At 36.2% G+C, this 24757-nt stretch overlaps 1 protein-coding gene across 2 annotated transcripts in view; it reads left to right on the top strand.

The window, feature by feature from the left end:
• The window catches only part of FAM13A (family with sequence similarity 13 member A), a 335740-nt gene that overhangs the window by 148684 nt on the left and 162299 nt on the right, over positions 1-24757 (top strand). For both annotated transcript variants that reach the window (XM_060147573.1, XM_060147574.1), the window contains one exon: positions 378-452. In XM_060147573.1, coding sequence (XP_060003556.1) covers positions 378-452 — 75 coding nt within the window. The remainder of the gene's footprint in view (positions 1-377; positions 453-24757) is intronic.

Here is a 24757-nt window from a genome sequence, read left to right as displayed (position 1 = left end):
AGAACCCGTTTGTAAAATACTTGGGGAAAGTTGGAAACTTCAAGTTTGGTGTTGATATCTTGGAGAATTACTCAGTTCTCCAAAGAAGAGGTGAGATGTCTGTGGATATGTAAATGACATGATAGCATAGATGAGATTCTTAATACTCATCTCTGAATATATATGTCCTGTAAGCCCCACACCTACTCCATCACTGTCTTACATTACTTCACTGATGTATGTGACAAAGAAGAAAGGAAACGTTTTGACTGCTCTCTACAGTCTCACTAGCTTCTGATATGAACAACTCAATCCAGAAATGCTTTTCACTACATTGTAATTTCTGGTTAGGGTAGTGTTCTTCGGTCTCTAATGTTCCTTTTATACTTCTTTTATAGGAGGCCAATTGTAAGAACATCCTTCTAACAAAAGACTTCGTGAGAGACACACAAAAGCCATCTCCAAAAACCAAGGTAGGTTATGTCTGCTCTTTAGGCTATTGTGTGAAACCTTTAGAAAGACTCTTTATCTTCTTGGGTTTCCATGCTCTGTGGCTTGCATTTCCCTCAGCACCACACCCCCTTTTTTTTTGGACCTAGTGGTCTTAAATATACTTCTTTTTAGCGGATTTAATCCAAGGTTATATTCATCCAAAAATGCTCAGGACACTCTTATTATTTAATGGACAGTGGTATTTTTTATGTTTTTATTTTTTTTACCCACTAACTTTTTAAAAATTTTATATTGGAGTAGAGTTGATTTACAATGTTTTGTTAGTTTCAGCTGTACAGCAAAGTGATTCAGTTATACATATACATATATCTATTCTTTTTCAGATTCTTTTCCCATATACGTTATTACAGAGTATAGAGTTCCCTGTGCTATACAGTAGGTCCTGGTTGATTGCCTATTTTATATATAGTAGTGTGTATATATTAACCCCAACCTCCTAATTTATCCCTCCCACCCCACACCTTTCCCCTTTGGTAACCATAAGTTTGTTTTCTAAGTCTGTGAGTCTCTTTCTGTTTTGTAAATAAGTTCATTTGTATCATTTTTTAGATGCCACGTATAAGTGATATCATATGATATTTGTCCTTCTCTGTTTGACTTACTTCACTTAGTATGATAGTCTCTAGGTCCATCCATGTTCCTGTAAATGGCCTTATTTCATTCTTTTTTATGGCTAAGTAATAGTTCATTGTATATATGTGCCACATCTTCTTTATCCACTCCTCTGTCGATGGACATTTAAGTTGCTTCCATGTCTTGGTTGTAGTAAATAATGCTGCAGTGAACATTGGGGTGCTTGTATCTTTTTGAATTATGGTTTTCTCCAGATATATGCCCAGGAGTGGAATTGCTGGATCATGTGTTAGCTATATTTTTAGTTTTTTTAAGGAACCTCCATACTGTTCTCCATAGTGGCTGTACCAATTTACATTCCCACCAACAGTGTAGGAGGGTTCCCTTTTCTCCACACCCTCTCCAGCATTTATTATTTGTAGACTTTTTAATGATGGCCATTCTGACTGGTGTGAGGTGATATCTCATTGTAGTTTTGCTTTGCATTTCTCTAATAATTAGCAGTGTTGAGCCTCTTCATGTGCTTTTTGGCCATCTGTATGTCTTCTTTGTAGAAATGTCTGTTTAGGTTTTCTGCCCATTTTTTGATTGGGTTTTTTTTTGTTTTTTTTTTAATATTGAGCTGCACGAGCTGTTTGTATACTCTGGAGATTAATCCCTTGTTGGTTGCTTCATTTGCAAATATTTTCTCCCATTCTGAGGGTTGTCTTTTTGTTTTGTTTATGGTTTCCTTTGCTGTGCAAAAGCTTTGAAGTTTCATTAGGTCCCATTTGTTTGTTTTTGTGTTCATTACTCTAGGAGGTGGGTACAAAAAGGTATTGCTGCAATTTATGTCAAAGAGTGTTGTGCCTATGTTTTCCTCTTAAGAGTTTTATAGTATCCAGTCTTATAATTTATATGGAAACACAAAAGACCTCGAATAGCCAAAACAATCTTGAGAAAGAAAAATGGAGCTGGAGGAATCAGGCTCCCTAACTCCAGACTATGCTATAAAGCTACAGCAATCAAAACAGTGTGGTACTGGCCTAAAGACAGACTTATAGATCAATGGAGCAGGATAGGAAGCCCAGAAATAAAACCACACACCTATGGGCAGTTAATCTATGACAAAGGAGGCAAGCATATACAGTGGAGAAAAGACAGTCTCTTCAGTAAGTGGTGCTGGGAAAATTGGACAGCCACATGTAGAAGAAGAAAATCAAAACATTCTCTAACACCATACACAAAAATAAGCTCAAAATGGATTAAAGACTAATGGATACTATAAAACTCTTAGTGATATTTTTTAATAGACAGTTTTACTTCTGCTCAATCAGAATTGTTTCCATTGTATTCCCTATAATATAGAGAACACTCAAGTATAATGGAAGGTTACTTCTGGGGGTAAAATGTGCAACTGTAATTTTTCTTTCGCAAAATAGAAATCACTTTATTGATTTTTTCATAATTATAAAAATAACACATGGTCAGTGGAAAGTATGTAAGCAAATTTTAACAAGAAAAATAAGAACTATCATACATGTGACAGAATAAAGGGTCTAATGTGTAAAATTTTGTTTTCTTTATTAAGAGAATTCCAAAATGCACATAGTTGTTTTGCTAGTGAAAAGAAAAAACTCCATTAACCTAAAATATATCGTGAGAATTTATTTGATCATTTGTCCAACCAGAAGAGTGATCGCATTAATTTTAGAGCCCCTTTCCAAGTCTTAAATCTTTTGAGTAGAACTTCTCCTATTTACTAGGTGTATATAATATTCCTAACTGACCACTATGATATTTATATAGCTACTTTTTTTTCCCGTTCTAAGACAAAATGTTCTCCAAACTTTCTTGTGTTCATTGTAGGCAAAATTTTAAAGGATTCTTATCTCTGGTTTTAATTGCAGGTTATTATAAAAATAATTGTGGCTTTCTTTTTAAAGTTAAATCAAGTGAAGTAATGAGTCATTACTTAATACTTAGGGTAAGAGACTACAGTTTATTTTTAAAAGAAATACAAACATCTTTTTTTATAAAACTTGTTCCACCTTAATTTTTTTTTTTGGAAATTTTTTTTAACTACTATGCATTCCTTTCCAGATTCAAACTATCTTCTGTATCTTCTTCACTGAAATATTTGTGTATACAAGCTTACAGAAAACTAATTCAAATATATAGTAGAAATTTTGTTTACTGTGAATTAATAAAAATTCAGTGTCAAAAATATACTCACCAAGTAAATGCATTTAAAAATATAGGATTTGAGGAACATTTTTAGGTAACATTTGCTCATTAACTCCATTTATATTGGAATATACCTACTTTTAGGTGAAGAGACTTAGATGAATCACTTCATAAATGAAAGATAATCTTGAAACCTGTCATAAAAACTGTTTGAAGAGATTCTATTACTATTATGAAATTAATCCCATTTGGAATATTTCAGGCATATAGAGAATCAATAATTAATGTATATTGATTACCCTCTATCAGTCTCACTGTATGGTTCATGACCAAGCTAACTCAATAGAGAAATTGGTTAATCCGTAGTTTGTAACTTTAGCTTCTCTGTGGTCTTGCATGAGCAAGTTTAAATTTACATGAGCAAACTAATCTTTGCTTAGCTCTGCTTAGTTTAGAGGTGATTAAAATCCTTGTTATTTCAAATCCCCAGAAATGAGGCAGAGCATGTGAGTTGCAAGAGATTATAAGGCACTAACTCTTTCACCAAGATTGTATCTTAAGATCTTTTTTTCCGCCAGTTGATCTTTGAAAACTGAAGCTGAAAACACTTTCAAATGTAGTTGGTATAAAACAGACAAACAAACAAAATGTGGTTGGTGTGTCCTTTCTAGAATGACTTAGTGAGCTGTGAGAATGATGTCTATCCTTGGTACTAATGTTACTTCATTTGGCCTCCGTAGCTATCTTTCTCAGACATCTCTAGTTACAGCTGTATGTGTCTTGAACAGCTAAGCATTTCTGATGCCTGTATGGCTAGAGATGTAAAATGGTAATCCAGAAATGGCATTTGTCCACTGGCTCTGGAGATGTCTCTCTAGTCTAAGCCATCTGTCCCCATCTGTGTTCTCTCTGCTAGCTGTTTTCTCTGCTCTTCAGCAATGGGGAGAATTGTATTTCTGTCCCTTATATAGGAAAGCCTCTTCTTGATCTGAGTCCAAGCTGGAAAAAAAAAAATGATACCTCCATTACACAGTGCCATGACACTTCCTGGATGAGCAATGATCACCAGCCCAGCTAGCTCAAGGGCATGCTCATCTAACCATTTCATGGTCAATAACTGGGTAGACTACATATGCAAACAAATAAATGGGATAGATGATACAGAAGGGAACATCAAATAGATTTTTACAGAGGTGTAGAACATAGGCACAGCTCCTTGTAACCTAGTATAATAATGATTACAGGAGAGGAGACAAAGTCTTTTTCTACCTAACACAAGTGCAAATGGCTCTAAATAAGCCTCACAACCCAGATTCGTTGGTCACAGTATAAACCCTAAAGAAGATCCAGGAACTAAGGGAAGAAAACTCTTTCTTCTCTCTCCCCTTGGGGTATGACCTAGACTTGCCACTGACTTTGCTGTGTTCTTGTTGACCACGGTAAAAAAAAAAAACACCTCAGGTTCGGGCCATTGTATAAAAATAAATGCCAGATTCATTCAGTGCTGGACTGAAAGTATAAAATAGAAGATAATCTCTTTCCTTCCTGACTTTTCTCAGTGGATAAAACTGTACTGATAAAAATTAAAATTACAAGCACATAAGAGGTTTAGTCATTGCATTCTCCTACTGCTTTTATAGATGTTTTCTTTAGTAAACCAAGTCATATTAACTAAAAAATGTGTGATAAAAATAATGCAGTTATCAAGTAAGCAGTTATGTAGTAGAAACAACTGTGAAATTATTTTTCTTTTCAGTTAATGATTTCAGGGGCCATGCATCATTTATGAAGGAGATTTTCTTCAATAATGAAACTAGTTGTCACAGATATATTTTCTTAAATGGTTTTAAAAATGCCTATGCCTGGGCTTCCCTGGTGGCACAGTGGTTGAGAGTCCGCCTGCCCATGCAGGGGACATGGGTTCGTGCCCCGGTCCGGGAAGACCCCACATGCCGCGGAGCGGCTGGGCCCGTGAGCCACAGCTGCTGAGCCTGCGCGTCCAGAGCCTGTGCTCCGCAACGGGAGAGGCCACAACAGTGAGAGGCCCCCGTACTGCAAAAAAATAAATAAATAAAATAAAATAAAAAATAAAATAAATGCCTATGCCTATTAGCATAGTGAACTAGAAATTTAAACTAATGTAGGGTTTTGAGAAAATTGAGTGACAGTGTAATTTTATTTTCAATATGCAAATTAATAGTCATTTAATAAGCATTAAATTTTACTAAAATGCTAAGTTATTTTAAAATCATTGTTAATGGATGTGAATATAGTTTATGGTGCTTTAATTAATGTATACAAACATTCTAATTAGTATTCCACTTTTTCCAGTTGACATTGTTTCACTGTTGTTTCCACACATCAGCCTACTTTGCGTACTTATTCCTTTAATAAAGGTAAATAATAGTAATAGCAGTAACAGTGATGATGATGACGGTAGCTACTGTTGATCAAGTTCCAGTCACTGTACTACTTAATATATAGATTTCTAATAATCATAGTGTTTCATATGTTGTCATCCATATTTAACTATTTTGAAAATATGAAGCTGCTTCTAATTATCATTAATATAAAAAGCCTTACTAGGTAAGTGTTAACAAAGAATGACTTGTGACTGTTAAGCAGTATTATTTTCTTAGGTTTTATTACCTATAGTAGAATTAACAGATATGAATTGTTTTATGAATAGTGTAGCCTAACCTACCATCTCTCCTCCCCATTTTGAAATTGTTTATAATTTATGCACATTATTATAGGCTAACCACGTATCTACCTGTATCTACACACAATATATATGATAACTTTGCAGGTTTTACAACTTTATATTAATAAAGTGTACAGTATATCACCTTCTGCAACTTTTTTTCCTGTTCAGTATGCTCTATCAATATTCACTTTCAGTAAGAATAAAATACAGTTTAGGTATTCTAGGTTTTTCTCATATTTAGGTTGTCTCCAACATTCAGTTGATTTCCAATATTTTGCTATTACAAACCAACTTTAAGTGAATAATTTTCACGTGACACCTTTTATGCACCTGTAGAGTAGGGTCGTAAGTAGGTACACCTTTGTCCCGGTATTGCAGATGTTCTTAAAATGTGCTAATTTACATATTCAGCAGCTGTGTGTGACTTTCGTTTTTCACATCCTCACAAATCGTTGGTAATATCAGAGTTCTCATGGTTGTTCCCCCGAATCTAATGAGTGTAGGAAGCATCTTGCTATTGCCTTAGTTTGGATTTCTCTAATTGCTACTCATCACAGAGACATTTATTTTTCACTGAATGTCCAAGTGTCTCTCCAACGTTTCCCAGCCCCATTGCAGGTAGGTGAGGCCAGTCAACTACTTTTGGCCAGTAGGCTGTGAGCAGAAGCGACAACTGTCATGTCAGAGGTAGAGATTCAAAACTTTTCCAGCCCTTTCTTATAGTACATTAACTGGACAGTGAAGCATGGGTCCTCAGAGTGGCCTGTCAGCTTGCATTGGATCTGCGTCATGACTGAAAAACAAACCTGTTTTGTTACGCCACTGAGATTTCTGAGTTAATTTGTACCTTCCCTATAATGTAGCCTACCACGCGGGCAGCGTGTATTTCATGTGTTTGTTTTCATATGTTTATTAAACTTTGGTCATATCTGTGTTTATTACTCTGTGTACTGCTTTCTCCTACTGTTGCAAATTTTGCTATTGGGTTGTTTGCTTTTTTCTTAATGATTTGTAAGAGTTTGCTAGCTGTTGTCAGCTATATGTGTTCCAAATACTTTCACCCAATTTTCTGGGTTTTTTTTTTTTTTCATATAGAATACAGTGTCTTTTAATGTTGGAAAGTTTTTTACTTCAGTGAAGTCTTTAGTGTTTGTGCTTTTTTACATCTTGTTTAAGAAATCCTCACCTACTTTGAGATCACTTAGAAAGTCTTTTTTATTATTTTCCAAAAGTTTTAAGGTTTCCTTTGTGTGTGTGTGTGTGTATATATATATATATATATATATATATATATATATATATAGGTCTTAATCATTCAAAATTGAATTTTATGTTAAACATAATGTAGTAATCTCATTTTATATGTGAAAATCAATCAACTCAGCATATTTGTTCAATAGTTCGTCTTTCCCCCACTTTTTGAAATAGCATTTCCATTGTATATCAGATGCTTTTATGTCTCTTTCTGGACTGTACTATTTGTTGCTTTTTCTGTGTGTTTATCTTATGTCATTACCACAGTGTCTTAATTAGTGTTATCTGGTAGAATAAGTTTCTTCAACTTTGTTTTTCTTCTTGAAAATTATCGTGGCCATTCTTGGTCCTTTGCTTTTGCAGTTGAATATTATCAAGTTTCATGAGAAATTTTATTTAGAATTTAAATTGAATTGATAGATTAATTTCATGAGCATTGGTATTTTATCCATGACCATCATGTAACTTTCCATTTACTCAGGTCCTCTTTAATGTCTTTTGATTTTTAAAAAATTATCATTTTCTCCTAGATCTCCATTTTGTAGATATTATAAATGGAGTACTTACTATGTCTTCAAACTTTGTTGCTGACGTTTAATGTTGAAACTGACTTTTACCATTGACTTTATATCTGAAAACCTTGCCAGATTCTCATAATATTTTGTAAGCAATTCTGTTTGACTTCATTTGGAGACAGTCATATCATGTGGAAATAATGAGCATCATTTATTCCTTTTCAAGCCTTTTATCATTTGATATCTTTTTTTCTTGTGCTACGTTCCAGGACTCCCAGTATAAGGTTAAATAGAAATGATGATAGCATGCCTTCTTGAGTTGCTTCCTGATTTTAAGGGAAGTTTTCTACATTTTACTTTTACATATTATAATTGCATTTATCTTCTTTCTTTCTTTCCTTTTTTTGGGGAGGGGGCGGGTAATTCTTTTGAAATGCCAAGCACATAGCCGACCTCCAATAAAATCTTGAAAATGAACACATAAATATTTGCTTCTTGTTTTTTTGTTTCATATGAAAGTAGTTAGTGTCAGTATGTTTTCATGCATTTTTTCTTCACACATACACTCATTAGGTTTATGGTGTTTACTTTAGGTCTTTGGTAGGTATGTTTTATAAATTTATATTTTGCTAAGAATTTTTATTTTGAGTGAATGTTAAACTTTAGCAAATATTCCTTTGATTTCTGTTAAGATAATTGCATGGTTTTTCTCCCATTTATTGTGGAGAGTCATATTCATAGATTTTCTAACCTTAGACCAACAGTGCATCACTGGAATAAACCAGTTCTGAACCTGGCCCTGATAGCTATTTTTAAACACCTTGAAAGTTTTGGATAGCTGATATTTTGTTTAGCATTTTTGCATCTAGGTTAATAATTTTTTTTGTTTTGTCTACTTTTGGTATAAAGGTTGCGCTATGTTAATAAAATGAAATGAGGAGAGCCTTTTGTAATCTGTGAAACAGTTTAAGAGGAGGATTATCAGTTCCTGCAATATTTGGCAGAATGTGTCTAGATCTAGTGAGGTTTATTGATTTATTTGTTTTTAATTTTGTTTTGTTTTTTGAATTTGTTTTGGTAAGTTGATCTTTAACTACTGATTCAGTTTATTTTGTGCCTATAATCCTATTCATGTTTTTAATTTATTTTATTTTTTATTTTATTTTTTTTTGTCTGTGTTGGGTCTTCATTGCTGCGTGCAGGCTTTCTCTAGCTGCAGCGAGTGGGGGCTACTCTTCCTTGCAGTGCACGGGCTTCTCATTGCGGAACTTTTGTTGCGAAGCATGGGTTCTAGGTGCACGGGCTTCAGTAGTTGCAGCGAGCAGGCTCAGTAGTTGCAGCACACAGGCCCTAGAGTGCGCAGGCTTCAGTAGTTGTGGCATGTGGGCTCAGTAGTTGCGGCACCAAGGCTCTAGGGCATGTGGGCTTCAGTAGTTGTGACACACAGGCTCAGTAGTTGTGGCTCGCAAGCTCTAGAGCACAGGCTTAGTAGTTGTGGTACCCGGGTTTAGTTGGTCCGTGGCATGTGGGCTTTTCCTGGACCAGAGATTGAACCCGTGTCCCCTGCATTGGCAGTTGGATTCTTAACCACTGTGCCACCGGGAAAGTCCCTCATATTTTTTATTTATTCTGAATTATTAGTTTTTAATTGAAGTATAGTTGATTTACAATATTATATTACTTTCAGGTGTACAGCATAGTGATTTGATATTTTTATAGATTATACTCCATTTAAAGTTATTATAAAATATTGGCTGTATTCCCTGTGCTGTACAGTATGTCCTTGTAGCATATTTATTTTATACACAGTAGCTTGTACCTCCTAATCCCCTACCCATAGCTTTCCCCTCACCCTTTCCCTCTCCCTACTGGTAACCATTGGTTTGTTCTCCATATCTATAAGTCTGTTTCTGTTTTGTTAATTCATTTGGTTTATTTTTTATATTCCACAAGTAAGTCGTAACAGAGTATTTGTCCTTCTCTGTGTGACTTACTTCACTAAGCATAATACACTTTAGGTCCATCCATGTTGTTACAAATGGCAGAATTTCATTCTTTTTTAAGGCTGAATACTATTCCATTATCGATATACATATATGTGTGTGCGTGTGTGTGCGTGCACACACATCTTTATCCATTCATCTGTTGATGGACTCTCAGGTTGTTTCCATGTCTTGGCTATTGTAAATAATGCTGCTATGAACATTGGGGTGCATGTACCTTTTCAAATTAATGTTTTTATTTTCTTTGGGTATATACCCAGGAGTGGAATTCCTGGATCATATAGTAGTTCTGTTTTTAGTTTTTTGACGTTATATTTTCTAGGAAATTGTCTATTTTAATTAATTAATCAGCATAAAATATTTTAATGTTTCCTCTTATTTTTGAAATCAATATTTCATCTATAGTTATAGTCTTTTTTCATTTTTAATATTTTGGGACATGTTCTTTTTTGCTTTTGATTAGGCTTGCTAGATATTCGTCTATTAGTCTTTGCAGCTATCAGTTTTACAGATTCTCTACTGTAGCTATTTCCTGTTTCATCGATCTCTGCTATTATTTCCTATTTTCTCTATATCTGTTATTCATGCGGTAGATTTTTTTTCCTAATGTCTGTCACCTTTTCCTCCATAGACATATATTTTAATACATTTTCCATGTGATGTGATACTGAAACTCGATAACCAGTTCTTTTAAGTGTATTTGCTGTGTTTATTGACAGCCTCTTCTGATGTGTTGAGTGTCTTTATTACATTAGAGAGCTCTTTTAGAATCATGTCATTTTCTTCCTTCCTTTTTTTTTTTTTTTTTTTGGGTAATACTTTCACAATGTCAGGCACATAGTGAATGCTCAGTAAATACTTGAGAAAGAACAAATAAATAAATCAATTTTTTCTCTTATTTTATATGAAAGCAGTGAGTGTCAGTGTGTGTGTTTTTTGGGGGGAGGTTAAAGAGAATTTGCTCTTGTAAAAATCTAGTAATATTTAGTACATTTTTCCTTTGGAAAGGGTTCAATAACCATTAAATACATAATTATTTCTGGAATTTAAGAATCTGGGTTTTATGTGTTTCTTTTCCTGATTTATCTCTTTAGAGCTTTTCTTATAATAATTTCCCATCTGCTTTCTCTGCCCCCATATGTTTGTATATATGAATGTATGTTTACTTCACTAGATAGAAAATGTTCCGTATTTTTCTGTCTCCCCTATAGGTGCTGGGTGATAAAATTCTCTTCCTTTTTTGCCTCTTTTATTATCTTGGGAAATCACTTTTCAAAGCTGTCTCTTCAGTGTTAAGAAGCATAAAAATTGTAAAAGTGAATAACTTTGTTCATTTATTACTACAGTTATATCTATGACTAAATCTTTTATTTTTTACAAGCATATTCTTTCTTTAATCTCTCTAGAATTAATGACATGTAGATTCAGTTATTTGGATAGTGTTTCCTATGTTCTGTGATATTTTATAACATATATATATATATATATATACTATTGAGTAAAAAATAATACAGAGTTAAATAGTTATTTTAAATAATAATGCAAATATGATGGTATTTCTGGGTGTACCTGCCTAATCTCTTAATCTAATAACTTGGCTCATTTAACCTCTATATTTAGCCTCTTTCCAGATGCTATAAGCTGAAGTGACCCCAGGCCAAGGAATGCAAGGACCTCTGTGAAGTATCTCTAGACTAGCACTGCTGTGGCACACAGGGCATAGCTGACCTGGACCCACTGGTCCTGAGTACCCAGCTTCCTAAGACTGGGTATAGAAACCTGATCCCTGACTTTCCCCAGCCAAAATCATGTCCTCTTGCATATCTGACCTGCTTTGATAAACACCCTGAAGCTTATGCTCAGTTTGGACATTTTATCCCATCTGTCCTGCACCAGGTGCTAGGGGTGCAAAGTTGAAAAGTCACTGTCTCTTACCGGAAGGAACTGGAGCCCAGACAGACATACATACAAGCAACAAAATTAAGACATCACACGTGCTAGACTGATTTTCTGATCTCAGATCTACCTTTGGGTTCACTGTCCTATTTTGAAAACAACCACATCTTAGCCTGGTTGCCATGATTTCTCACTAACCCTAAAGTTCTCACTGACCTTTTTGTTCCAGTTTCCCCTGGTTTGTTCTGTTCAATCATTATGACCAGTCTAATCACGATTGTTAATGTCAGCTTTTGTGACAGTTAGCCCCATGATATTATTGGCTTCATTCACAGTCTGATGCAGGTGGGGTGGGATTCATAGGTAACGAGCCTCCAAGCAGTGGTTCAGATGGCAAGCTGCTTCCGTCTTTCAACTGTGTCGTCTAAAAAGGTGGCTTCTAATATCAGGAGTGAAAAAGAAAAAAAGTGTGTGCAAAGTTCATAGGTACTTAACCGCCTTAGTACAGAAGCAACTCTTGTCTCTTCTACTCACATTCCAGGACTCAGTAACCTTTGTGGGAGTCTGGAAATGTAGTTTTCCAGTGTGCCCAGGAAGAGGACAATGAACTAGGAATTGACGAGTACATATATTGTTGCTGCCGCAACCTGTCCTTCTGTTTGCCAGATACATTTTTTCTCTTACCCTGCAGAAAATACACCCAGTCCTTTTGCCAGGATAAAAATCCAAAGAACCAACCAGTCATTACAACCAACTCAATCTCCAAAATATCTGGGAGACCTGTCAGTGCTCCATCAGGTCTAGGCGTGGTTCCTCTTGTTCTGAGAATCTATAAAATTAGAAGACAGATTGTCCCTCCCTCCACACACATCCACCCCCTATACAAATGGGACACTAAACAATCCCATTCACACTCTAGCACACACACACACGTGCACATAAGCAGTGGAGGCACTTCCTGCGAGGAACTCCATTGTCCTTTTTCTCTGACAGGTGCCTTCACCTTTTAGAGTTGCCTCTTTGTCATTATTCCCCTTGAAGTGTGTATAGCGAGTATGTCTTCTTTAAACTACAGCTTGCCTCCCATTCATGGAAGTTTGGTGTCTCAGGGATTGTTTAACCTCTTGAACAGCAAAGACTTCTTTAGTGTGGGCTGACGTTTTTTCGTGGTAGTGGCGGTGGTTTGTTGATTCGTTTGCTGTTGTGTAAAGGGGGTTTACAGTAAACTCCCTCAAAATGTAAAAACGTAATTAGTGTCTGATCTGTTTGCTTCCAGTCAGTTCCATGAGGCAGTCAAAATCCTCAAAGCATGTTGTTTCCTCCTCTGCCTTCAGATCTCGTAAGAATTCGTCATAGGAAGAAATTAACCAGAACTCTACTGGCAAGGGATTCTGGGAACTGCAGTTTCCATGCTTTATACCCCTGCAGTACACAGCTGTCTTATAAAATCACATGAAATTATGTTTCAAATAAGCAGGATGGACCATCTGTGCTCTTAAATTGTGATTAGAGTTGACTTTGTGGAAGAAATAGAGTTTAAGTCCAATTTTTAAAAAGAAGAATCAGAAACTGGACAGAGGAAGAATTTCAGTTAGAATGGCATAAGCAAAGACTAGAAGGAGAAAATGAGCATTTCATATTTTGATCAGCGTTTATAGACCAGACTAGCATGGGTAGAAGTAGAAGATAAATTCTGAAAGATAGGCTGCAGCCAAATTGTAGGGGGGTGTGATTGTTAAATCTTGCATAAAGGTTGCCATGCTGTGTGACAAACTTTATTAAAAAAAATAAACAGCAAACACACAGAAAAAAATCAGAGAATAAAAAGAAATTAATTTTTTTGCAACAGAGAGAGGGTTTTAGAACAGCAACAAAAAAACCCCGTATATGAACAAAAAGGTAATGACTATTAGAAGGTTGGGGGTTTTCTTGGCCAGGTTAGATGACTAAAGGAGGGTGGCTTTAATGAACAGCTTTGGCTTTACAGTGTTACAGAAGCAACTCTGTCTCTTAATAGCAGTGTGTCCTGAGGCACATTATGGAATATTTTGCAATCTCAGTATTCTAATTTATAAAAGATAATAACATAATAGTAATCATAGATGTCGATTGAGTACTGTTTGCTAGAGACTTTGAAAAATATTTCTAATATTACTTTATTAAATCCTCATAACTCTGTAGGAGAGAAATGACCTTTATCAGTTCATATTGCCTTGGTTACACTTATGATAAAGCAATCCCCGAATCTTAGTGGCTTAAAGCTACATTTATCTCTTGCTCATGCTACCCGTCCAATCTAGATTAACAAGGGGGCTCTGCTTACGATGGTTTCTTGAGGACCCGTTCTGACAGAGCAACCCATCTTAAATGTGGCCAGTTACAGGGCTAGAGGAAAAAGAAAGAGCTCTGTAGGATCTTGCATTGGCAATTAAATGCCCTGGCTCAGAAGTAACTGGATCACTTCTGGTCATAACTCATTAGCCAGAAGTAATCCTATTGCCTCACCCAGCCACAGTGGAAACAGGAAATACAACCCTACAATACGCCTGGAAGAAACTTTACCAATACCTTAATTTTCCTTCTTTCTTTTTTTTTTCTAACATCTTTATTGGAGTATAATTGCTTTACAATGGTGTGCTAGTTTCTGCTTTATAACAGTGACTCAGCTATACATATACATATATCCCCATATCTCCTCCCTCTTGGGTCTCCCTCCCTCCCACCCTCCCTATCCCACCCCTCTAGGGGGTCACAAAGCACCGAGCTGATCTCCCTGTGCTATGCGGCTGCTTCCCACTAGCTATCTATTTTACATTTGGTAGTGTATATATGTCCATGCCACTCTCTCACTTCGTCCCAGCTTACCCTTCCCCCTCCCCGTGTCCTCAAGTCCATTCTCTGCGTCTGCATCATCCTTCTTTCTTTATAGATGAGAAAATGGAGGCTTAGAGAAGCTAGTTAATTTTCTCAAGGTTGTATGGATAATAAGTTCCAGATATATTTGATCCTAAAGCTCAAACTCTTTACCCTCATAGCGCCTCTCGCATTTCTGTGGCCCTACATGGTGTATTGTGTTATACTGTCTCCTTTGCAGAGAAGTTGTGAGAATTAAACATAATTAAGTAATTGTTATACTGCCTGGGACATGGAGTGAGCCTGCAGGGCCTGGTGATGTTATCTTTTGTCTTCTTTTACTTCTTAACCCATAACTCAGAGTCTTTCTTAAATACAAAAGCTCTGAACTGTTTTTGTAGTGACTGTGTTTTCTCTGTGATGACAGCAGCTCTTCTCAGTTACCAGCATTACACATGTCCTGTTTGTAAAGGCAGCCGATTGCACAGGACTTCTTATTCTTATCACCCATTCTGAACACCATTTTATATGTCAACTAAGGTTTTGGGATATCAGATTCCCTCAGGCTATCTTACCAAACTCTCAGTATAATAAGGTAAATAGATTTTAGGGGGGTGTCCTAGGAATCCAACGCCTTACCAATAATGTGGCTATTGCTATGGCATATTACAGGTTAAGTTTCATATCAGGCCATAAAGTTTGGACTTTTTCCTCAGCGTGATAAATGTTTGTTTATTGTTTCACCACTGTCATATGCAGCTGTAAAATGTACTTCTTTGTTAAGGCCTCTCATACCCAGAATTTATAGGCATTAAATAGCTTTATAAATGCTAAAGAAGATTCTTAAAGCCATCACTAAATACTGCCTTAGTTCTTATAATCCTAAATCATTAGCTTTACCTAGTAATTTTATTGAAAACCAATATTGAGAGAATGTTTATGTTTATTTTTGTATCTGACATGTTAATGGAATAAATTTTAAATAAGAGAACAAAATTCTAGATGTGGAATATAACTTGACTCCTTTAAATTCATTTATTGAAGCAACTGTGCTTCCTATTTTGAGACATATGGTATGCAGAAAATAAAGTCAATTACTGTATGTCTACAAAAGAAGAAAATTACTGGTACAGTGTCCTGATTGACTTTATCTGATGCCTATTTCCAAATTAAATAGGTTACTGATGCCTATTTCCAAATTAAATAGGTTACTGCTTTTATAAACAGTCTTTTTATGGAAATAGAATTTCTCTTAAAAGTACCAAATTGCTTTAACTAAAATATATCTCTCTCTAGCAGGGAGTGGGTCAGGAAATGTTCCAAAAGAGAAAAGATTTGTCTATTCAACTAAGTAAACTTGGAATGAGTACCACCACTGGGCCCACTGGAAGGGGACTTGTTAAGGGATGGATACAGTGTAAGGAGTAAGAAGTCTAAGATAAGATTCAAGAGAAAGCAGAGGTGAACTGAGGACTTTGAATAGGAAATTCATACTCATAAATTTAAACCGACAGGGGGAGCCATTGAAGATTTTGTTGCTGTTGTTAACTTTATTATAAATGTCAAATGACATTGAAAAAAGTAAAGGAAAACAGCAAAAATTTGCCTCCTTCCTTTCTACCTCTATTAATATAATCACTATTAGAATTTTGATGTATAATATTATTGCCTCTTTGCCTACATGTATGTGGATGTATTTGAAAGATACACTCATATAAACAATTTTATTTTCTCCTATTTTCCCTTAATATATTATTATAAGCATTTTCTATGTTAGTACAAGCTTCATAATAACAATGATCATTCTCATTATTGTACCTCAGGTTTTCAGTGATTCAATATTATAAATACTGAGTGGTTAAACATTTTTCAGCATAAGATTTATTTCTTAGCTAGAATTATTTCCTCAGGATAGATTGCTGTAAGTGGATTTGCCAGTTCAAAAGGTCTAAGTATTTTTATGGCCCTTAAAGCCTATTGCTAAGTTAAATTTTTACTACAGTTATAAAAATTTACACAGCCACTGGAAAATATGAGAGTGCCAATTGCATACATCCTTATCAACAGTAGGTATTTAATCCTTGTATATGAGCCAAAAGGACTAAAAATAAGACCCTGTTCTAAATTTCATACTTTGTGATATATTGCTAATGAAATTCCACATATTTCTGTATACAGGCTTACTGTTATTTACATTTCCTCTTTTGTGGAGTATCTTTCAATTCAACATACTTCTCCATTTAGCTCGTGCAATCTTGGTGTTTTTCTTAAGAAGCTGTATGATTTAATTCTGTATTAAAAATACTGGCAGTGAAGGTCTGTGAGTGAAGAAGTATGGGACCAGACATAAGTGTATATTAAGATTAATCTGCCTATTGTCTATTGAATAGATTTTAGAACAGAATCACCAGTAAGAAAAATGCTGTATTACATTATTTTTTATGATAATGTTGCTCTGATGTTGGGCAGAGTTTTTTTAATTCCCCTATTGCATTCACACTACAGAATGATAATAGTGTACTTTTCAAACTGTTTTCCCCTTAAGTTTAAAATTTCATCATTACAGTTCATTTTCGTAGCAGAAATGTTACCTGTTCTTAAGAAGGAAGCACAGAGAAGTAATTTGCTTTAGATAACAGGCTCAGGATAGAAACATAAACCTAGACCACCGAAGTCTCAGTTTAGAGTTAATCTTGGGTTTTGAAAATTGGCATGATTAGAAAGTATGTAAATAAATGAATTACTGTAAGTAGTTCTAATTCATCTGGGCCCGTAGTGACTTTGCTGACATATTCTGAATTTTGTGCACCTTCCAATGTTAGTCCTTTTGGTCATTTCATGCTGAGTCGTATCTGTTTTGATTATTTCTTCTCTTTGTCTTACCATGCATTTAACCTATATTATTTTAGCCTGCAGTATTTACTTATTTCTTCAGAATACTAATTGTCTGTCATATGACAGGCATTGAACTAGAGCTAAGCACTTAGATATTAAACTTGGTAGGAGAAGTTTTCAAGCCAGTGAGGAGCAGAGGCTAACATGCAAATATTTAGTTGCAAATTGTATAAATTGCTAGGAAGGAAAGTAGAATGCGCTGGCAGCATATAACAGTGGTACCTGATTTAAACTGGTACATCCAGGAAGGAACTTGTAAAGGAGGTTACATTTCTTTTGAGACCAAAGATGAGGGAGAATAGGTGAGGAAGGGGTGGGAGGGGTAGAGAATTTCCAAACATTGTAACATGTAACGAGGGCCTGAGGCAGACAGCTGAACAGAGGCCCCTGGGAGGAGGCGGAAGCCCAGTGAGAGTAGCGGAGAGCACCTCCAGAGAGGCCGGAAAAGGGCTGTTTAGGCTCTTCAGAATTGGGGCGTTTTGCCAAAACAAAATGAGAAACCATTGATAAACTTTAAATAAGGAAAACTATAACAAAATTTCTGTTTAGAAAATATAGATCTGGCTCAGATGTAGTGAATAAAGTCAGGAGAGAGCAAAAATGAAAGTAGGAAACCAATCAGGAAGCAATTGCGGTTGTCAGAGCAATAACGTGTCGAAGCCTGGAATGGGTGGAGGTGAGCAGAGGTAGGCTGACTTGGGATCTTTATTAATGAACTAGAACTGGGTGATGGAGGTGAGACATAAAGGAAAAGGAAGTGTCAAAGATGACCGTCAGGTTCCTGGTCTGGGGACCAGGCTGGTTGGAGACCATGTACCTGATGGTTCGAACCCCAGCCCTGCTGCGTGCTCTGCAAGCTCTGTGTTAGCCTCACGATCTTCCAAATGGAGATGTTAACTGAAGATCAAGATTGGATATAGGTTTGCAGCTTGAGAGAGAGGTCTTGACAGAGGTGCAGATTTAAGAATCATTAGCATATTGATGGAATTTGGTGCCTAAATGAACTGTCATAATCTTCTCTGTATTATAATATGAAAACTAAGGCAAGGCAGGTGATTAGTGCTATGCCTGTGTTGAAGTCTTAGGGAATTTATGTATATACCGAGCAGCCAGGATAGAACTTGTATTGTAAGAGGGTGTGCTGCAGAGGGAACGGCATGAACAGAGGGAACGAGAGAGCATGCGTGTTTATAGACTTGCAAAAGTATTGGTCTTAGAGTATAGTGTGTCTTGGGAAGTGGCAGGAGATGGACATGCAGAAATAGTCTGGTGCAATTTATGCAATGCCAAAGAGTTTGGATTATAGACTATAGGAGGTGGAAAGCCATTGAACAATTTTCATCAGGGAATAAGGTCATATCACCCCTATCAACAGAGAGAGTGGATTACAAAGGCGGAGACTCCGAAGGAAGCTGTAGTCCAGAAGCGAACGGGGAAGGCCCCAACTACAGTGATAGGTAAGGGAGGCAAGTATACAGATAAAAGCCTCGGGACTTGGTACCTGGCAAGGAAATGGAGGAATGCCTTCCAGATCAAACCAGGTGGATGTTTGCTGCCTTCTTCAGGGCGAGAAGTTTAAAAAAGAAAAAAAAAAGAGGAGCTTACTTGAGGGCTGGGAAGAGGATGAGTTTAGTTTGGGCCTTGGGGAGTTTGGGATACTTGGGGAAAATGTAGAGGCGTTCTCTCATAAAATGCCGAGACGAACATAAAAATATTTTGACTGAACATTCATTATAGGCTTTGACAGGGCAGATACAAGCACAGCATCGTGTACTGATTAGGCCTTAGCCACAATTAACAGCTGCCCGTGGATCATTATTTTTTCAAGATCAGGAAATGGAGACAAGACAACCAGTTGGGTATTGGCATCTTAACATCCTTGGCAAAATCTGTCTTACTTTCTATGTTTGGAAGCTTTTGAAGTGATTCTTGGTACAATAAAATGTAACTATATTCCTTAAAGTTTTAAAAACTAGTTACAGTTTTCAAGAAAATCTCTGTTATGTGTTACCCTTTGAGACATCATTTTTTTTTTAAATTCTTTTTTATTGGAGTATAGTTGCTTTACAATGTTGTGTTAGTTTCTGCTGTACGGCAAAGTGAATCTGCTATATGTATACATATATCCCCTCTTTTTTTGGATTTCCTTCCCATTTAGGTCACCGCAGAGCATTGAGTAGAGTTCCCTGTGCTCTACAGTAGGTTCTCATTAGTTATCTGGTTTATACATAGTAGTATATATAGAGACATCGGTTTTCTTTTCAATGAACTGTTGTGGTTTCTTTTTCTCCGACATACGCATTTTATTGTTGGACACAGATTAGCAGATAGCTTACTTTGTTTTTAACATTTTGCCACATATTTACTTCTCCTTTTTGAAAGTAATTTTCAGGCATTATGTTTTTGGCATATATCTAATAAAAACAAAGGCATTTTCTCGATCCTGTTATCACACTGAAGATATTTTAACATTGATACACAATAAATAGTGTATAACTTTTCGTCCTTATTCAAATTGCTTCATTTGTACCCCAAATGCCTTTAAAGTCCAGCACCTGATCAAGGATCAAACATTGTTTTACTGTCGTAATAGCATCAGATCCCTTTAATCTAGAATAGTCATCCTGCCTTTTTCTTTTGTTTTTCTTTCATGATATTGGCGTTTTTTGAAGACTCTTGGACAGTTGTCAGGGGACAGAACAAAGGTGGGCAAACTGCAGCTCTATGGCTAAGACATGCTACCTGTTTTTGTAAATAAAGTTGTGTTGTAACATGGCCACACCCATTCATAAAACAGAAAGGTGCATAGCTGCAACAGAGACTTTACAATAGGCAAAGCCTAAAATATTTACTGCCTGGGCCTGTGCAGAAAAAGTTTGCCAACCCTTGTTGTGGAATGTTCCACAGTCTAGATATAGCTGATTGTTTCTTCTCATAGATTGAGGGTAACCTTTTTGTTGTGTGCTCTATCAGCAAGCGTACGTCTACTTATTTCATTATTTGGTGATGCTAAGTGTGATCATTTAGTTGAGCTGGGGTCCTGCCAGATCCCTCCATTGTAAAATTACCTTTCTCCATGAGTAACTGATAAGTCATCTTCGACACCAAGTGAATATCCTGTTCCCCAGCACCTCTCACATAGTAATGTTGTAAGCATACATTGATGATCCTTGTCTGAATCAATTAATTAGCTCAAGTGCAAAATAGTAATTTTCTAAGTCTAGCATTCCTCCTATATGAACTGGCATTTTTCTGTAGAGAAGAGTGTCCTGTTCATACCACCCCAGTCTTCTTTTTACTATCATCATGGACTCACAGATTCCGTTATAATTCAGTGAAATTATAAGCCTTTTTAAAATCTATTCTTTGCTTTAAATGTCCCCACTGGCCAGTGGAGACTTTTCAGACTGGCTCCTGTGTACTTTTAATATGTTTTCGTTCATCTTGAGCTTACATTTTACCTTTCCTGTCATGGACCTGGAATGAGCCATTTCTCCAAGGAGCCCTGGTTCCTTTCAGCAGGGAATATGTTTTTAGAAAACAAGATCAGGTATATTAGATGTGTTTTCAATGTGATTAAAACTACATTGAGGGCTTCCCTGGTGGCGCAGTGGTTGGGAGTCCGCCTGCCGATGCAGGGGACACGGGTTCGTGCCCCGGTTCAGGAAGATGCCACATGCCGCGGAGCGGCTGGGCCCGTGAGCCATGGCCGCTGAGCCTGCACGTCCGGAGCCTGTGCCCCACAACGGGAGAGGTCACAACAGTGAGAGGCCCGCGTACCGCAAAAAAAACCCCAAAAACAAAAAACTACATCGATTTCTGACTTACATATTTCTCCCAACATTTAATATGAAAATATTAAGAAAGAAAGTAGAGAGAACTTTACAATGAACAAACATATACTTACCAACCAGATTATAGAATTACAATTTTTATAATAATATTATATAATTTTATATAATAATATTACAAAATTATATATATTAATATATATAATAATAGTATAAAATTATATAATTTTACTCCATGTACTTTATTACATATGGATCTATTAGTCCATCTTTGATCCATCTTTCATTCCGTCTTATTTTTTTATGTATTTTAATGTAAATTGCATATGTCCATACACTTTACCTCTAAATACTTGAGCATGCAGTTTATTAGAGTTTAATTATTTGTAGAACACCTCCAACAGCTCAGAAAGTTCCCAGATGCCCTTCCTCACTTGAACACCATTCCTACCATTCCAGAAGGAATAGCTTTCTTGATTTGATTTTGATTTTTTTTCTCTGCTTTAATTAGGTGTTCCTGTTTCAAGACTTCCATCTTTTTAAACTTAGTCATTCTGGAGAATATATAGTGGTATCTTACTTGATGTTTTCAAATTTTTATTTTATACATATTAATGTCTATATGTCAATCCCAATCTCCAAATTCATCACACGACCAACAACAACACCCCTGCTTTCCCCCCTTGGTGTCCATACGTTTGTTCTCTACATCTGTGTCTCTGTTTCTGCCCTGCAAACCGGTTCATCTGTACCATTTTTCTACATTCCACATATATGTGTTAATATACGATATTTGTTTTTCTCTTTCTGACTTACTTCACTCTGTATGAGTCTCTAGATCCATCCACGTCTCTACAAATGACCCAATTTCACTCCCTTTTATGGCTGAGTAATATTCCATTATATATGTACCACATCTTCTTTATCCATTAACCTGTCAATGAGCATTTAGGTTGCTTCCACGACCTGGCTATTGTAAATAGTGCTGCGGTGAACACTAGGGTGCATGTGTCTTTTTGAATTACGGTTTTCTCTGGGTATATGCCCAGTAGTGGGATTGCTGGGTCATATGGTAGTTCTATTTTTAGTTTTTTAAGGAACCTCTGTTGTTCCCCATAGTGGCTGTATCAATGTACATTCCCACCAACAGTGCAAAAGGGTTCCCTTTTCTCCACACCCTCTCTAGCATTTGTTGTTTGGAGATTTTCTGAAGATGCCCATTCTAACCCGGGTGAGGTGATACCTCATTGTAGTTTTGATTTGCATTTCCTTAATAATTAGTGATGTTGAGCAGCTTTCTTGGCCATCTGTATGTCTTCTTTGGAGAAATATCTATATAGGTCTTCTGCCCATTTTCTCATTGGGTTGTTTGTTTTTTTAATATTGAGCTGCATGAGCTGTTTATATATTCTGGTGATTATCCTTTGTCCATTGATTCGTTTGCAAATATTTTCTACCATTCTGAGGGTTGTCTTTCGTCTTGTTTATGGTTTCCTTTGCTGTGCAAAGGCTTTACGTTTCATTAGGTCCCATTTGTTTATTTTTGTTTTTTTTCCCATTACTCTGGGAGGTGGGTCAAAAAAGATCTTGCTGTGATTTATGTCAAAGAGTGTTCTTCCTATGTTTTCCTCTAAGAGTTTTATAGTGTCCTGTCTTACATTTAGGTCTTTAATCCATTTTGAGTTTATTTTTGTGTATGGTGTTAGGGAGTGTTCTAATTTCACTCTTCTCCATGTAGCTGTTCAGTTTTCCCAGCACCACTTATTGAAGAGACTGTCTTTTCTCCATTCTATATCCTGGCCTCCTTTGTCATAGATTAGTTGACCATAGGTGCGTGGGTTTATCTCTGGGCTTTCTATCCTGTTCCACTGATCTATATTTCTGTTCTTGTGCCAGTACCATAATGTCTTGATTACTGTAGCTTCGTAGTATAGTCTGAAGTCAGGGAGTCTTATTCCTCCAGCTCCATTTTTTTCCCCTCAAGATTGCTTTGGCTATTCACGGTCTTTTGTGTCTCCACACAAATGTTAAGATTTTTTGTTCTAGTTCTGTAAAAAAATGCCGCTGGTTATTTGATAGGGATTGCACTGAATCTGGAAATTGCTTTGGGTAGTATAGTCATTTTCACAATATTGATTCTTCCAATCCAAGAACATGGTATATCTCTCCATCTGTTGGCATCATCTTTGATTTCTTTCTTCAGTGTCTTATAGTTTTCTGAGTACAGGTTTTTTACCTCCTTAGATAGGCTTATTCCTAGGTATTTTATTCTTTTTGTTACAATGCTGAATGGGATTGCTTCCTTAATTTCTCTTTCTGATCTTTTGTTGTTAGTGTATAGGAATGCAAGAGATTTCTGTGCATTAATTTTGTATCCTGTAACTTTACCAAATTCATTGATTAGCTCTAGTAGTTTTCTGGTGACATATTTAGGATTCTCTATGTAGTGTCATGTCATCTGCAAAGAGTGACAGTTTTACTTTTTCTTGACCAGTTTGGATTCCTTTTATTTCTTTTTCTTCTGTGATCACCATGGCTAGGACTTCCAAAACTATGTTGAATAATAGTGGTGAGAGTGGACATCCTTGTCTTGTTCCTGATCTTAGAGGAAATGCTTTCAGTTTTTCACCATTGAGAATGATGTTTGCTGTGGGTTTGTCATATATGGCCTTTATTATGTTGAGGTAGGTTCCCTCTATGCCCACTTTCTGGAGAGTGTTTATAATGAATGATTGTTGAATTTTGTCAAAAGCTTTTTCTACATCTATTGAGATGATCATATGGTTTTTCTTCTTCAATTTGGTGTATTACATTAATTGATTTGCATATATTGAAGGATCCTTGCATCCCTGGGATAAATCCCACTTGATCATGGTGTATGATCCTTGTAATGTGTTGTTGGATTCTGTTTGTTAGTATTTTGCTGAGGATTTTTGCATCTATATTCATCAGTGATATTGTTCTGTAATTTTCTTTTTTTTGTCGTATCTTTGTCTGGTTTTGGTATCAGGGTGATGGTGGCCTCGTAGAATGAGTTTGGGAGTATTCCTTCCTCTGCAATTTTTTGGAAGAGTTTGAGAAGGAAGGGTATTAGCTCTTCTCTAAATGTTTGGTAGACTTCACCTGTGAAGCCATCTGTTGCTGGACTTTTGTTTGTTGTGAGATTTTTAATCACAGTTTCAATTTCATTACCTGTGATTGGGCTGTTCATATTTTCTATTTCTTCCTGGTTCAGTCTTGGAATGTTATACTTTTCTAAGAGTTTGTCCATTTCTTCCAGGTTGTCCATTTTATTGGCATAAAGTTGCTTGTAGTGTTCTCTTATGATGCTTTGTATTTCTGCAGTATCTTTCTGCAGTATCTTTGTATTTCTGCAGTATCTTTTTCATTTCTAATTTTGTTCAATTGAGTCCTCTCCCTCTTTTTCTTTTTGAGTTTTTGCATTTTATTTTATTTATATTTTTATACAGCAGGTTCTTATTAGTTATCCATTTTATACATATTAGTGTGTACATGTCAATCCCAATCTCCCAATTCATCACACCACCACCCCCCACCACTTCCCCCTCTTGGCGTCCATACGTTTGTTCTGTACATCTGTGTCTCAGTTTC

This window comes from Lagenorhynchus albirostris, chromosome 4, assembly GCF_949774975.1.
Source record: "Lagenorhynchus albirostris chromosome 4, mLagAlb1.1, whole genome shotgun sequence".
In the NCBI taxonomy this organism is placed as follows: domain Eukaryota; kingdom Metazoa; phylum Chordata; class Mammalia; order Artiodactyla; family Delphinidae; genus Lagenorhynchus; species Lagenorhynchus albirostris.
This window is presented reverse-complemented; position numbering and strand designations above follow the sequence as displayed.